Source organism: Stegodyphus dumicola, chromosome X1 (genome assembly GCF_044657685.1).
Source record: "Stegodyphus dumicola isolate Sdum_Otavi_A_Nest chromosome X1, ASM4465768v1".
Lineage (NCBI taxonomy): Eukaryota > Metazoa > Arthropoda > Arachnida > Araneae > Eresidae > Stegodyphus > Stegodyphus dumicola.
This window is the reverse complement of record NC_140780.1, coordinates 206,851,090-206,869,106: the sequence shown is the minus strand read 5'-3', so window position 1 is coordinate 206,869,106 and position 18,017 is coordinate 206,851,090. Positions and strand designations below refer to the sequence as shown.

At 32.9% G+C, this 18,017-nt stretch overlaps 1 protein-coding gene across 3 annotated transcripts in view; it reads left to right on the top strand.

The window, feature by feature from the left end:
• LOC118197897 (glutamate receptor 1-like) overlaps nucleotides 1-16,809 on the top strand; it is a 396,844-nt gene extending 380,035 nt beyond the window's left edge. For all 3 annotated transcript variants that reach the window (XM_085808310.1, XM_085808312.1, XM_085808311.1), the window contains exon 16: nucleotides 9,710-16,809. In XM_085808310.1, coding sequence (XP_085664436.1) covers nucleotides 9,710-9,790 — 81 coding nt within the window. In that variant the 3' untranslated portion in view covers nucleotides 9,791-16,809. The remainder of the gene's footprint in view (nucleotides 1-9,709) is intronic.
• Nucleotides 16,810-18,017: the final 1,208 nt, after the last annotated feature.

The following is an 18,017-nucleotide window of genomic DNA, read 5'->3' as shown; positions in this document are numbered from 1 at the left end:
CAAAGTGGGATGCATCTGCCTCTGTTTTAAAACTCAGTTCTGCTTTTTCGATAATCCTTCCAAAATGTAATAACGCTGATACAAATCCTGTTTGAGTACAGAAACTGGTTATGTTTTGATGTTAAGATGATAAGACTGACGCTGTTAACTAAGATGTTTCTATGGAAAAAACACCGAAATTACAATCATACGGCTGCATTCATGCTTCTAAAAATAAGATGTGTCCTATCCTAAGTTATGCAATGATAGGAGAAGCAAAATTTTAAAATTTAGAAACAAAGTTCGTGCTGCCAAAATTAAACCAAAACAAAAAGGTTTTAATATCAAAGGATTGCATACTGAGGCTCGAGTTCTCAGCATTGAATATACAGGTTTTTCTCGCGAAATAACCGATGGTACGAATTATTCTCAAGAATGAAAACATTTGATTAAATTAATAGCAAATGAATTATTATGGGAAGAAATTTAGTCGTTTTTGATAAATACAATTAAATCTCGATTTATCGGGGAGCAACATAATACATGAAATTTCTCGTTAATACCGAAAATGCGAATTTCAATTTATAAAGTCTCAGTTCTAGTATATAGGATCTAAAAATTGGCAACAAGTACATGCAGCAAAATGCAGCTGATCAATTGTGCAGCGCCCCACAGTAAAATTGCCCATATTGTCTGTTATTCTTATAAATGCTGTACCTAATGTTAATACTTAATACCCAAAATCATACAGCTTGCATTCAGTGCAACTGACATTCGTTTTCCATTACGACGATTTTTACTGATGTCCTATTATTTTTGATAGTTTCTAGAAAACTGGAGTATCTGGGATACTTTAAAATCCTACGAGTCATTTTTAGAAACTAATTTCAGTTCTCCATATGAAAAAGTATCACCATTGTTTTACATGAGCTGCTAGTTCATCGACGGCCGTTGCTAAATGGCATAATATCACGCTATGGTATGGTATGAAATTTCATATTATAGATGTCTTGATAGTTAAATATCTCAGCTAAACGGCAATGGTATCTTACCATCCAGTGTTCGCCTTTACAAAAACTTCAAGGTCTTTTGTTAAAAAATTACATTCACTGAGCTGACTTCCGACCTTAGGTGATATACCAAACGGAATATATCAGCTCAGCGGAGATATCTACCACTAGCAGCCTCCATCCGCCAAGGTAGGGGCTGGCTGATCAACGGCATTTATTATCATTTTTCAAATTTTATACACAGTTGCATATACAGATTACATCTTTGGATTACATTCGGATTTTGATATGCTATATACAAGGTAATTTTAACAGTCTGTTTCAATATAAATCTGTGTACAATATACTAACAATTATGACATTTGGCTATAGAACAATTTTGACATCTTTCTATAAATATTATACAATTACTACAAATGATATTTCACAGTTATAGGAATCCGTATTGATGCTATGTTACTAATAAATATACTTATAGAAAATATTACTAGAACTAAATTTTGATATTTACAATATACAAATAATACCTTATAATTTTACAATATTACTGAGACTAAATTTTGATATTTACAGTATACAAATATTACAGCACAATTTTACAATATAATATACAAATGCTACAATACAGGGTGTCCCAAAACGACCGCATAAACTCTGCACAGCTAGATTCCTCGTTGGGAGTATATAAAAACTGCCCAAAGAAGCGTTCCTGTAGGATCCATAGATTACGAGAAAAATACGAAAAACAAAGTATGACGTCACTGTTGACCAGAGAACAGAGACTCCATTACCTATCTGACATGATGTCAGTATGACGTCACTGCCGAGGCAAGGAAAAAAAACACTTTATTGGATATCCCAACAACAGTATTGGCATATCTTTTCCAGACGATAATGTTTAAAACGTTCGCCGCGCATATCGCGTCATGCATGCGCGCGCGCCGTGGAATGACGTTAAGCCTCCGTTGAACTGGTAGTTAAAAGGCTGCATCTTGAAGCTACCAGTATTCTTCGTATGGTGGCCATGTATTCCGTTCGTGACTACTGTGAGATGTACTTGATGTACGGCCGATGCAATGGAAATGCCTTACGAACTGCTAGGGAGTATGCCCGTCGATATCTATCCCGCTGTCCTCCCGATGTCAACGTCACCCATAGGCCGGTTCTATGGCCACCACGTTCGGCAGATCTCACACCATTGGATATTTTTCCTATGGGGCCATCTCAAGAAACTGGTGTATCGAGACGTAGTGAATTTCTCTTCTGCATGTTGCTTGTACTTCGGTGGACCCCGCGATGCTGCAACGTGTGATGACAGCCATTCCACAGCGTGCTCAAGCTTGTCTCGACATGCACGGCGGACACTTTGAACATCTGCTTTAAATTGTGCATATACTGCTGTTGATATGTTCAATAAAGTATTTTTTCTTGCACCAGCAGTGACGTCATACTTTGTTTTTCGTATTTTTCTCGTTACATAAAACTGCCCAAAGAAGCGTTCCTGTATGGATCGTACAGGAACGCTTCTTTGGGCAGTTTTTATGTACTCTCAACGAGGAATCTAGCTGTGCAGAGTTTATGCGGTTGTTTTGGGACACCCTGTATAAAATTACAATATGTAAATACCCAACAATAAATAAAATTATAATATAATGTTACTATTTACAGTATACAATTACTTAATACTAGTTAACAATATACAATTACAATATACAATTAATTTTGCTTAATTAATACAATTACAATTGCTGTACTATTACTATACAATAAATTTCAACTGTTATATACTTTACATATGAGCACTTGTTCTTAGTAGAGGGTCCTCCAGTGCATCTAGAACTATTGAGATTGTATGATGAGTAGTTCTCCACTGTATTGGGGCCGTAGGACCATTATAAATAATGACCGCTAATCTATTTTTTGCGAGAAAAGTTTTATTTTGTAGAGTAGAACCTATAATGAGAGAGTCCAAATTAAGGTAAGTATCTTGCGAAAGGGCTATTGAGATATTCCGTTCTAGTAGATGTTGGATGCATATGTTGCAATCTCCCAGTCCTTAACCTTTCCTATCAAGTTTTATTCTTGATTTCTGCAGAAAGTATCTTGGATATTAAGGAACACTAGCTGCATTTCAGTTCACTGCCTAATGGAAGACATTTATTGTAAGTTCATTTATGAAACAGGCATATTTGTATAGTTCAGCTTAGCGCTTCTTAATTTTTTTTTTTTTTCATTCATGATCTCTTTTTACCATCGAGAGTTTTTCGCCAACCCAGATATTAATGCAAAAATATGTGAAAACAAATATTTTCTTACAAATAATTTATTTCTTTGGTAAACAATATACGTATGAAAAGTAGCAGTTTTAAAATTTGTTCCAAGTATACAAAAATTAATTAAAGAAAATCTTATTTTGTTGAGACGAAAGTGCTTGCTTTTTTGCTGTTTAACAAATTAAATCTTGGTTCAAAACTTGACGCCGATGCCCGTAAAACATCTTCACCGTTTTCCAGCGTTGAAGCTGAAAAAGGCGTTCACATAAGTATATGGTACTGAATGACAGAACAAATAATCCATTTTCAGAAATAGTGGGAAATTCACTTCTAGTCCCGATCTAGAATCCAGTCAAAGAGTTTTGCGCGAATTCAAAATTTGAGTCACTAGAAAACTTAGACGATTCTTCTTAGACGATTAATCTCATTAATATCAATTAAAATGATTTTTGAATCCAGGATAACATTTCGAAATCAAAATTCGATGTTATGTATTTGCAAAACTGTTTTTCGAGTTTTTTCAGTGATCCATAATAAGTTTGTCAATTAAAGTTTTACAATTAGTTTTTCAGTTTTAAAATTGTCGATAGTCGAAAACATATCGAATGACTAATTTTCTACTGTATTTTCTCAAATGTTGATATTTTTGATCCAACCTTCGATTTTTCCAATTCGAAATGAGCGTGTTCATTTTATTTGCCTTGAAGACATAAGTCCAGCATGCAGGGAGCGTGATATGTGAACCAACAGTCTGCAAAGCAAAATACGATGACTCAACACGTGAGACTTCGCGATAAAACGTTATATAAAGCCTTTCACCAAATATATAGCCCTTAACCAAATATTGGGGTCAACGTTGCAAATACAAAAACAACAGAAAAATGGCGGACTGGCTGTTGACTGCGGATAAGAAGAGGATATTACCAAATTTAAAACCACGCTAGACGCATAAAAACCCGCTCAAAGTTCTTCAAACAGCCCAAGCACCGAAAGCCTAAAATTGAAAATGCACAAAATTCCACCAAACTGCAAGGACCACCAGCGGCCGAGCGGTAAAGTCGCTGAACACTGGTAGTTCGGTCCGAGGTTCGAATCCCGCGAACGGGCTGGCTGCATGGGCGCTTTCCTGGTTTTCCCCATGTGTAACGTGTATACGAGCCATAGAAAGTCCTCCACGAAGGCCTCCTTCCCCTTAGGCAGATAGCCTAATCACGCACACACAGACACCACCACCAAACTGCCAGCAGCGAAAAATTGAAGCAACATTTTTTTTCCAATGGCAGATTATGAACAATTACAAATGTAACCCAGTCCATTAATCTATACAAGGCCGGATGTGGTGGTGGGGGCACCTAATAGGTGGGCCACGATCGCCTTTCCTATGAAGGGACGGAGTGTTACAGCCATGCCTTCTCCGGGATTCGAACCCAGGCCCTTCGGCATCGCAGTCAGCTTCCCTGACCACTATACCGACTGAGCGGCAATTGTAGCAACACTGAGATCCGAACATAGCTAGATGAGCAGTTTCGTTAAACTACTGTACAGGCTCAAGAATAGGAATAAGGTTAAATGGATCGCGGAAAGTTCCGCCATAATTTTCAAGACCTTAGTCTGTAATCCCAGACTGTACATGGGCGATTGCGCCTATTCTATCCTGGAGTCCTTCTACACGAACAGGTGTCAGAAGCTCTGGCATTAACAGGGCGCGTGCATGTATAGAGCATACTGAGGATACTACTCAAGCTCTCATAATACAAGATAATCCCAGGCCACCCGTCTCAGCTGCATGACTGTTCCGATTTGAATTATCGGACAGTCAATAACATGCCTACAAATCACCCGGCCTATGAAAACATCTGCTACAGTTATAGAGCACATGAAGGTATCAAAAGAAATACACACTACGACTAATGGTGAGTTCAGTTCCAATCACACCTCAGAAGAATCTCGCACAATTAAGATGTGACAGGTGAGAGCAGGATCCGGACACTCGGGCGGCTTTCACAGGCTATTCCGGTATCGTCCGGATCCCGCAGATGTCCAGAAAAACAACGTTGCCCAGAAAGGGCTGATGATGGAAGACAGACCTATTGCGGATTCTTACAATACCAATGCTTATTATACAATATATGATAATCTAGAGATTATATCTAAAAGTGGTGTTACTATGTTGAATTAAGACAGTAGTAATAACATCCTTATACGATATATATTAATAGTGCACTCGATATATTAATACATAGCATAATAAATGTTCCTAAAACTCTACAGACATACTGTAGAGCAGCACCGGTGCACATTATGCAACCTATATACTCCTTTATACATCATACATTAGTAATACATGCATACCTAAATTACATTAATACATACATATCATAAAATGTGCACTCGGAATATTGATACATTATACGTTATGCATAATAAATTATCCATTAATAGTGCACTCGATATATTAATACACACAATAATAAAAGTTTCTAAAAATCTACAGATATTCCAGAGAAGTACCTTGCTATACATTATACATTAATAATACATGCATGCATACATTACATTAATACATACATAACATAAAAAGTTCATGGCCCTATTCTATTACACTGAGCGTTAAACTCATGCATTAACATTACATTAAATGGCATAAAGATATCAATATGTATATATGAGTTAGTCTCCTATGGCTAAATGGACCGTGTTCGGCACAGCAGAGTTCAGTGAATAGCGCTTCACGTTTTAGCATCATTAGACGAATTTTCCTCTGTATTGAAGATTGTTTGACCATAAATCTTTTATAGGTGACTGTATTTGTATTTTGCAGAGCGTGGCGTAAGTGGGCCACGATGTCAGATATTGATTAGGCTCGCCCACATCTCCACATACACAGACATTGGTAGTTGTTAGGTGTCTATTATAAAAGTAACTGGGAAATGGCCCGTGTCCAGTTAGGAAGTGCGTTATATGTGGGTCTGATATTAACCTGTCTGTACTGACCCTGTGGAAGAACTCGTATGTGCGTCTGCTCTGTGGGATGGAATCCCAATCCTCTTACCAGTGTATCAGAGCATTCTACCATGTTGTCCTTTTAATGGTATTTGGGGAGCATGATTTTCATTTGCCGCGGATCTAGGTTCTGCGTCGCCTCCTTTGCAAATAAACCCACCTCCTCATTTCGCTGGTGCCCAAAATAAGCTTTAATCCAGGTAACGGGAAGTAGAAATACCGACGATCTGGCTCTCAGGAGTGCTTGGATTTCTGCAATAAGTGGGCTGAGATGATAAGGATTCATTATTGCATATATGGCCGATTGGCTTTCGGTGTAAATGCGATAGGAATTTTGGCTGGTAGCGGCTGCATAAGACAATGCTTGTTTCAAGGATGCTGTTTCTGCCTGGAACACGGAGTTGTTTCCTTTCAGGTTCACTTTCCATGCTGCGAGGTTATTCCCTTGAATCTTGGCGACAAAACTGCACCCCACCTGGTTGTCAAGTTTCGAGCCGTCTGTATTAAATGCATATTTCTTCTGAGATTTCTTCTCTGCCGGCGATGTAATCGATATGCGCATGCACTCCTCTGCCATATTCTGCGGAAAAACCTAGTATTATTGTTCTTTTTTCTTCAACGTGTGAGGGGTTATAATGCTCACTCATATAGGAAGACTGCTGTCTCAATAAAGTGACTTACATTATCGCTGCCTCTTTCTCCGCTTTGATGTGTAGCGGAATTATGCCCGCAAACACTGCTACCGTGATCGTTGCGGTTGTGCGGCACGCTTTTGTTATGGAAAGTGCATAGGGTCTTTGTATGCTTCTTAGGACTTTTAATTTCCTGGAGCTTACAGGAGTTGCTCAGACTCCTGCTGCGTAGATTGCTATTTTTTCGATTACTGTGCAGTACAGGATCTTGAAGATATGCGGTCAAAGATCCCCAATGTGCTCCTTGCATACTCTTTAGATTTCTAGCGATAGCGTGAATTTTTCAGTCTCACCTCCTCACCGCAGGATCCAGCTGAGCTTCTCATCTATCGTGAGGCTTGTTTCATTGCTATTGCACATAAGCTCATCATGCGTTCTAATAAGTGTCAGCGTTCATGCGTTCTAATCAGTGCGTGTGTGTTTGTGTGCGTTAGCCAAGCTTTATTAGCTGTAAATGTTATTTAACGCTTTCTACTAACAGTCAGTTGCAGGGCAATAAGATGCCTGCAATTTAGAAAATTTAAGTATAAAATTGTTGAAACTTCAGATTTTACGTTATTTTAGTGTTGTAACTCAAAATGATGATATCGTTCGACTCAGTTAGTTAATTGTTGAAAAATAAAGAATGAAACATTTCTAATTAAGTAAAAAATATATCTAGAACTTTAAACAATGTCTTAAATAAGTATGCAGTTACTGGAACATCATATGTTTCATCTTTTTAGTGTTGTAACTCGGTTAAATGTCCCAGGAGGAATTTAAAGTGTTTCACTTCATGCAAATAGAAAATGAATAATTGAGTTAATATTAAAGGATTTGTGTTTATGGAATTCTTCTTTATGCAACCATTTAATCAGCGTTGACCAGCTTTGTTGACAATTTCAGGTTACTGATTATCTGTTTAGCGCAGTGTCTTTTAATTGTAATAGCTTAATGGTAACATATTTTAAAGTAATATTTTTTTCTTTTCTTTTATACACCTAATTAAGAGGTAGAGAAACATGACACACCACATAATTAATTAAAAAAAGCCACCAACATGGTTGTTCAGGAGGTCAAAATTATGTTAGCCCAACTCTTATTACACAATCAGCTAGGTGCTACTGCTTCTCGCGCTTAAACCACCTTTTTTAGTAAAATATACAGTGCCAGTCGAAATACATTGCTAAGCTTCGCCATAACAGTCAATAACAGCTATCTTTCGCAGGGAAACCAAATACTACATTCTTGTAGTATTAGTTTCTTTGCTTTACCAAGTTTGTCGGCAAAGCGAAAATAGTGCACAATTTTGAGGGCTCATTTCTTGCATTAAAAATAAATATTTAAGGTTAGGGCCACCTCACATAAGGTATTTATGATTAAATGTTATTCCTATGGTATTAAAAAAAAAAGAGTTCGTTGAAAGTTTTAATCTCACTATTTACTGTTTCCTTTCTAAAGCAGTTAAGAAGCGTACACTTTTGCCTTGGGATACGATCGAGATTCGAATTTTAGAAAAACAAAATTCATAGTTATATTAATAGTACGTATTCGTATGTTTTTAGACCCATACAGTGACTTTTAGACGGTTGAACGTCTTCGCTAAAGATGCTGAAGTAGCATATATAGAAAAAAGCATCCTATTTGTGCCTATTATTTCAGAATCCGGGAATTTTTTTCAGAAACACAATTAATTGTTATCTTCTTGTTATGCTACACTTACAAGCTTAATCATTCATTTATCGTAATGCTCTAAAACATATATTGATCCAAATTTTCCATAACTTTGGAAAGTTATCATATTTTAAAACCGTAAACAAACGGAAAAGAAACAACATCTTAGTTAGTAGTACTCTTATCCTAACAGTTTCACGTATGATAATTTCATTTTTGAGAAATAAGAAAAAGATATTTTAAGAAATTAATTAATTAAGAAATTTTACCCCTTTTCTTGCAAGAGATCAATTTAATAGCAAAATAAATAAGAATGTAAATAATATTTTAAGTTGCCTTAATTGAAAGCGTATGTTTATTGCTTTCTTAAAGTGATCATGTAAACAGCATGCAAAATTTAACTTAACATCTTTAGTTAAAAGATAGGTAGAAACACGGTAAAAGACCTCTTATATTTTCGCGTAACACCTCCAGAGGCAATGCAGGTTACGAATAGCTTTAGAAACGTGGTGTTCCCGGAATGACACTTCTCTGACTGTGTAGCAATATGCCATTTCGTTTATCAGATTGCATGTATGGAATTTCTTGTCAAAGAATGTCTTGTAAATAAATACATCTCTAAACCTTCTAAAGAATTACATATGTTTCCCTAATAAATATCTTTTTCATTCTCCGATGAAATGACTACTTGTTCGCGCTTTGTATAAACGATATCTATTTTCTTACATGCTTCCACGTATGCAACCAATTTCGCTGTAGTTTGATAAACCTTATCTTTTCCTTAAAGCTGACAAAACTGCACGCAGTTTTACCTCAGGTAGTAAGGTGTTATAGTACAACTGGCTACTACGAAATTTTTATTTTTTATCTCCGTATATCTCTCATATCCTGAGTTTCCCTTAAATTCTTTCTTGACTGCTTGCTATAAAATGTGATTATAATCTTTGATTCCTCAAGTATCACCTTTACTTTTATCAAGTATCATCTTTGATTTCTCCAATAGTGTTTCTTTGAAAATATTTTGTTAAACATTTTGCTACTTAATTTTGCATGGTAAATTTTGAATTTAATGTTTAATTATCTTATTCTTTTATTTCAGTTGTACACACCATCAGCAAGTATGATCCTCATAGAAGGCTTAACGGAGCAACTACATCCAAATGAATATACTCAAGTCTGAGAAAAGTAGAGTATTTCATAAATCAGAAATATGTTACGTCCATCATAGAGACAGACATCCAGATAATATACGAATGCTCGAAGTTTTAATGATATTCTACATTATTCAGAGACTGTAGTTTGTAATTTATCTTTTCATGAGCAAAGCTTAAATTCCTTCAAGTTGGATATTACTGATCACTCTTTTAAGAGGAAATAGCTAGTGAAAAGACATAGTTCGAAGTATAGTGAAAAATAGGCTTATTTTAAACATTTTAACTATTAGTGCAGCTATTTTACCTAATGAAGTTCCAATCTTGTCTTCAATTCTTGCCTTTATGACGTGATGTGCATTTTGCTACGTTACGAGAGCATATAATCTGGAAAACAAAACATTGTATTAAAAGTTGATAAGCACTTATTTACTGACGATATATTTATATATTGTTAGCTCGTTCATTCTTGAGCTGCATAACAACAATTCTGAGAGTCATGTAATGTGACAATGCAATCCTTTCGTGGGTCATGATTATTACTCAGCTATAGTTCCCTACGTGATGATAACGTTAACCTAAAAGCTTTATTTAAGGGTTTTATTAATGAAAGGTGGAAATCAGATTTAAACTGCTTTAGACAGCAAAATAATAGTCGCTTATTTATAACTGGTAAGTGAACTGGAGAAATGGAGAATCATCATAAATTGTTGAGTATAAAATAGTGTTTTAAAGATGTAGTTTAAACTCTGTGCAGTGAAAGAGATTAAATTTGGAATGTGCATATGAAATAATTATTCAGCGAAGTTATCGGCTGGGCATAATAATAATTTACTTATGCATGAAATGATATAAATTATTATTCCCTAAGCCGTCATTGATTTTAAATTTCCAGGAAATTCAATAAGGTCTAAAAATATAGTTATAAGTGTAATATTTAGGATGAACGCAAGCAACATTCCATTTAGAAATTTAATATATTCATTACCTACCAAAGGATTAGCTAGGTTCACAGAAGCAATGTAAATATAGTTCTGATGAGTTGCTTAGTAGCAACTCTGCTTTGTTATAATTCAGAATAGTTGGAAATGAACTTTTGACAATCTACTGGAAATTCAAAGTCTGTGCTGTAATAGCCACTGAATGAAATTTCTTACTAGAAACTACGTTTTTCCTAACGTCAGAGTATATAGTCATTATCTATGTTTAAGATAGACAACTCTATCACTAAAAATTTAGGTAACATTGAAATGCAACATATATATTTCCTCGAAAGGAAAAAATGAGTCTAACGGCAATATTCAAATTACAGGAAGTAATATAATTAGTGGTTTTAATGTACCAGTAGTTAAGGGGATTTACAGTTAATTATATCTGTATTGCATATAGAGTTTCTTAACTTTTAGCTGGAATAGGGGTAAATTAAGCAAATTAACAAAATTGATGAAATTTGTTTGGAACTCAGGAAAAGCTTTGCACTTGTTAAAAACTGCAATAATTCTTGCTCTAAAATAATTTTAGTTAAAATAAAAATAAAAATTTTATTGAATTGTTCTCTATTTAATACTTACAATTAGTATATTCTGTCTTCGGCTCTGGTATCTCTATCGCCTCTAAAACGAAATTGAAAAACATCACAGACATTTATGCAACCTATAAGCAATATTTCATAAAATACAACTGCAGTGTGTATCAAACAACAGCAAACCCTCAAGATAGTCGATATTACATAATATATAGTTAAAAATGTGCAGAATATAAGATTATGTTTTATTCCATTTGTGACTTTTCTTCCCGTCATGATTGCCTTGTTAATAGTTAATATTTATATCTTCCACTAAGTACATATCACATTTCTATTTAAGGAGATAGCGCGCAATATTTCGTCTTTCCTGATGACGCAGGGGGATGAACAGCAGGCATGACATTTGCATGGTCGGTTAATCATGTGGCTGAACGTCACAATATAGACGGGAGCTTTATTGCGTTTAAGAGACATGTATCCAGAGTCATATGTGCCACAACATCTTATATTAGAATATTTTTTTTTATTCTTACAGCATTATCTTGGCACGAGTAATTTAAAAATTAAAAACTCAGAATCATTTTCGAAATATATAAATAAAACGAAGGAAAATTTAATAAATCGCATTTTTTCTTAGATAATTTTCTGTAAGCTAAAATGTGTAAGTTTCAAATTTAGCATTGAAACATTAAATTTCCGTTTTCGTCACGTTAACACAAAATCTCATACTATATATTACTAGATAATAGTGGCTCCATTAGTATTATTAGCTTTTTATAATAATGACATTTCATCAGAATAAAACTTGAAAAGGTGTGCTGGACGCCAAAAGTCTTCAAAAAATGGTGATATGAGACTCTTGCATTTCCAAATTTTTGACAGTTTTATCGTTCTAAAAATACCATACTTTAACCTGTATTAAAATCAGAACCATAAGAAATGTAGTTTCAATTAATCATAGAATGTTTTAATAAATGAGTAATAATTATTACATAAAAATGCGTTTTTCTCCACATATGATTTTTTTATAATTGAAGTACCTTTTCTCGGGAACTACTGCTCTCAGGTAAGTAAATTCTATATCACTTATTTTATATGTTTCCTAAAGTTTACTAAAATTAGCTTGTTATGATAAACTAAGAAAAAAACACATGTTTACAATTTGTTTCGTGTTTGTGCGTCTGAAAAAAGTGCTAAATTTTACTGTGCCTAATACACTATTCTATAAATTATTCTAAAACTCAAAATGTTTCAAAAGATCATTTCAGTATAATCAGGATGGTGTACTTTCTGTTTCCTTCAAAAAGGTAGAAATATTTCCTAAATAATTTCTTGTGAGTTTGAGAATTAATACTTTATTAAAAAGATTTTCAGCCTCAAATGCAAGCTGAAGTGCACTCACTCAATGAGAGATGTTTCTCCCATTTTTTATCAAGATATCATGAGAACTAACCTTGGCCTTTTGCTGAACATAATTCTGCTTAGTAGTCTTTCTTTAATTTTTATATGAGTTTATTACCCTTACCTCGTTTTTTATTTATGATATGTTAATAATTTTAGCAACTTCATTAAGCCAGCTTCGTGATGCAAAAAAATGAACTCTTTTTCGTCTTTAGACGATTGGCAACTTTTACCACGCTTATTAGAAATTAGGCAAATTTTGTTTTAAATTAAATATATTAAAATATTTCGCTATCGACCAAAACGGATTTGTACTGTTTAAAGCCTGTGTGTTTGTTTAGTATGCCTCAAAATACTGAAAAGGAAGTGTATCAGTTTTGATTTGACACACTTTCACAAACATAGATTTGCTATTGCTATGATTTTTTAAGATTTGCAAATACATATTTGGGAATTCAATTACTAAAAATGATTTTAATTTGAATATTGTATGGAATATTAATCAGTATAGCGAATGTGTTGCTAATCAGTATGCGAAAAATGTTCATTTATAATTGATTATTTTAAGATTATTGCTGAATATACATACATCCACATTTATACGAGTTCCACTTTTTCTCAAAATATTTATCTTCGTCTTTATATAATTCAACAGTTCAAGAAGATCGCATTAAAAATCTATAGTTTTTTCTTAAAGCATCACCATGAGAAAATAAGCTCTGCCATAACAATAGCTTCCATTTTTCAATGACAGCGCAATGAAGGAAATTTCATATGCTTTTAAATAAATAAGTAGTACCTGAATTTAGAAATCTAGAGTAAAAAATAATGTATTAAATAGATTAATAACTTCTTCTAGAAATGTTATAAAAATTGAAACACTCCAATACTTTGTCGCCAAGACTAAAAATTATGTTAATCACAATGTGTTGGAAATTTAAACTGTAAACGTAAATTATATTAATGGTATGTTACGGAAATCTCTCTGCTTTTGTCAGAATAACAGCGTATACTTAAATCCAGCAATTTATTGAAATATGCCCTTTTCATTGACGTCTCTGAGATTTTGCTAATTTAATTATACTTGAAACATCTCAACATTCTAGTTTCGCATCTATGTATTAAACACATAATTTATTCCAGGGTTAATTTGATATTACTGAGAATGCAGGGATATCACGTTAAAAACCTTTATATTATTAATCTTACGCAACTTGGAATAGAATATTTTTAGAGGTCTGTAGAGGATGACATAAATTGGCCTTAGCTAAGAACGTCTGCGCGCTTAGACGCATAGAGGCTTGAAAAAATTCTCTTTAACAAATATTTACTTTACGTCCTCTTCTCAGATATTTAGGAGCATCTGATGACAGACTTTGATTTCAGACGTTAGAATGTAGTTCTTTATCATTGTGTTACACAATAAAAATATATTTGGACACATTTCAGAACGCAAAGGAATCAAAGCAAGAACTACAAATTTCAGGTATGTCTAGATGGGAAGAAAATTTCGTATGTTCATGACTAAACAATAAAATAAACCGATTTTATTTGTTATAAGTTTATCTATGTATACTATAAGAAAGATGAAGAACTAGACAATTAAAGCATTTAACTCATTAAATTTGATTATTGTTGTAAGATAAGCTCTCATTAAATGTCATAAGAAAATAAAGTCATTTATATATATATTTTAAAATTTTATGCATCAGAAAAAATCTTATCAGGCTTGCTAATTAATAAGAGGGCATTACTGAAATCTGAGCAATATAACTTCTAAAGCAAAGATCATTATAAATTTTAAATTAAAATTGTGTTTCGGTTGTTTTATATATTTGTTTTGTTATATACAAAGAGCAGGAGATTGTGAAACGTGCTAATGTCTACATATAATCGCGTGCAAAGAGTCAATCTACAATATTTTACCTCCGTAATCTAACTGCGTGCATCTCTTACAAATTAAAGCAACTTTTGCATATGAAAATCAATATTTTCAGAAACAAGATAATTTGTCTGCTATTAACCTTTGGAAATCATCCATGGCGATAATGTGGCGTCTTTTTGGTAATTAATTCTATCTTTGGCGATACAAATTGGCGCCTCATTTCCTGAACCGAGGTCATTTAGTTTTGTACCTCTTGTGAGGATTCAGCTGAGTGCATTGCAGTTAACGATGGGAATTTCGGATAATGGAGCTAAAAATACATTATTTTCTCTCTACCTAGCTCCTTTTTAGTAAAGGCTCTTTAAAATCGTCGATCTTGTTATAACAAAAAGTGCACCGTGTTTAATTTTTATGCTGTTTCTTCCGAAATATTTCCACAAAATTGCAAAGAGTTGCCTAGTCGACATAATTTGATACGCTACTTATTTAAAGATGTTTAAATTTCAAATAATTGAACTGCAGTTCATTCAAAATATAGATCATAAGCAATGCTATATTTTGACATCTTTTTAACTACATTGATAAAAGATAGATTTATTTTTTTAATGTGGAGAACTGAGAAAAGAGGTACAACGTTGCATCAATTTATCGATAAAATATAGTTAGTTTGCATTAAATATTAAGAAGGAAATCTAGTTTACTGCATTTGCATGAGGAAAAAATCTTATAATCTTTTTTTAGTGTGAACACTTAAGGTGCCTAAACAATTTATAATCAAATATTCTGCTTGATAAGAAATAATTTTGCGACTATTCTGAACACCTTAATTTTGTACTTTAGAATATTTCCTACTACAGAATACGAGTTTCAGTTCAAACGCTACAAATAAACATTTTGCCTACAGATAAATTTATTCTTTGAAAAGCTCTCTTGATGAAATAATGTAAAAACATATCTGCTTAGACAAGTAATTATCATTACGTATGAAATTATATGAAAAAGTAAAAAAATATGTAAAAATATGTAAAATTTAAAAAGTATGCAAAATGGATATAGAAGTTCTTGCTATTCGTTTAATTGCGATCACAATGTAAGATTTTAGATACTTCTCTCATCCTGAAATATGGTATTTAATTACATGCGGTCACAAATGGAAGAAAATAAAGAAAAGAAGGAAGAAAAGTTATTTTTAGGCTTCATATTTTCAATAAATTAAGTTCATAAGAGTGTTTCATTAGGTAACTTTCATGTAACTTGCGGAAAATTTAATTTCACTGTTCTGTACTTGCGTTTCCCAAAAGAGTCTAAAATTTGAAATGACTCGAAAGAATAAAATAGAAATCATTATATAAAACTTAAGTAAAGCCTCGTGTAAATTTTAAAATATTAGTTTCTTTACTTCTTTGAAAACTAAAAAATAATTTTTATTTATAATATATTGATAAATAAGTTGTTTCACATTGCAAAATAATTTACTCTTATAAAACAAATAACTCAAAAACTCTTATAAATTTAAAATATTTATGAAGGAAATAATGACAGTAAATTTACTGATCACTCTTCCAGTATAATAAAATTGTTATGCAATAGAAAAATAATAATATGTAAGTACACGCAAATAAAATTATAATTGCGTATAATTTCGTGAATTTCTCTTAATTCGTATAAAAGATATGGAGTTTCTTTGTTATAAGTGCTCATTAACTGTATTATTCATTATTTATTTATTGTAAAACAGTGTTGTTGGTGGGCTTAAAAATATCTTCAGAATGGAATAAAAATCACAGCATAACGGTTTGACTCTTGTAATTTTTGTTTCCTAATAGTCTGAAGTTATATACTTCAATCCAATCAAATCCTTGTTTACTTGAAAACATCAAACGATAGTTAGAAGAGAATTATAATAAGCATAAGCGTTTGGACACATGCAATACGTATTTTTGCATGCCTCAACAGATTTCTTGAGAGTTAAATGAGCCATTTATATGCCTTACTAGGTTTCAAAACATAACATTACTTAAAAAATTGAACCCTAATGTAACAGAAGTGAAAGCGTATATCATAGAGCCTAGCTAAAGCTCTTCAAATCCAGAACATTGCTCGTAAAATCAGTTTTAGGAAATGAGCAATGCTTTATTAAGCTTACTGAAACATATGTGTCTTCGTGATTGTGTTTTTGCAATTGTTGGCAGTTTTACACATATATGCAAAAGATTTACTTAATAAAATCTAATTTAATCAGACTTGTTTAGACTTGCTTTATTGAAGTACATTTCATTATAATTTTACTAAGAGAAAAATTATTCTTTTCTCTAACATACTAAATTTATTACACAATAAGTACTGTACCATTCATTACAGTCATATCTAGGTTTTTCTCACCTAGGACTAAATTAAATATGTGTCCTCATACATAAAACCTTCAAACCCTAGTACAATATAAATGCACACATGCACACTTGTTGTAAATTGTCTTTTGTTTCAGCAATGATTCATAACTATGATAATGGTTTTCATTAGGAGCTTCTATGTTTTCAAAAATAAGTTACTCAAAGGATTATATTCAGATAATTAGAAATCAGTTTAGTAAAACTCAGACAAAATAACAAGTAATAACAGAATTAAACAACTTATTAAAAATTTTATTTTTCATAACTCGTTATGGTGAACTGAGAATTAACACAAAAATAAGGTACATAGTTTGTAATTTAATTTTTTCTGTTTTTATTTCAGGAAAATCACCAATAATGTTCTTAAAAGTTTGATTGCTTAATTTCTGTAGGATATATGGGAGCTTCACTGCTTTTCTTAACAAAATGATGAATTTAGGTAATGTTTTGTTACTAAAAGTCTCAAAAAGCTTAAAGAACTTTAATAACTGCTGATATTAAGAATATTTCTAATGCATATTACATATTTAGATATGAAAGCTCCTACAATTCAATGAAATTCTTTGCCAGTAGCGGGCGATACAGATCGGGAGACAATCTTCATTTGATTTCTCCGCTCTAAAACAGGCTCAAAAATTCCTCTTGGCATCCAATTTTCCAGAAACAATATATTGCATACAGAAATTCTTGCGCTATCGGATGAATTCGATACTCAAACTGGAATATACTTTGCCCTACAGTTTTGGAGTGTTACAATGAAGTTCACTGCGCAAGCATTTTACTCTCTCCTTTGGTGGACCACGAAGGGAAATTTGAGTTTAATCATTCTTTGTATATTTATTTTACATTCTTTTAAAGGAACGTTGTGAAAATAAAATTGCATATGTCTGCAATTTTCATACAATATTACTTAAACAAAGTAAATCGAAACAAATTAAAATTAAATTATTTAATGATTTATTATTTTTCTAAGCGAATGTTTTTGCTCTTTCCTAGAAACGCAATTTTTGCATTGACAAACGTCCTTTACATACAACATGGAAATCGTACGTCCT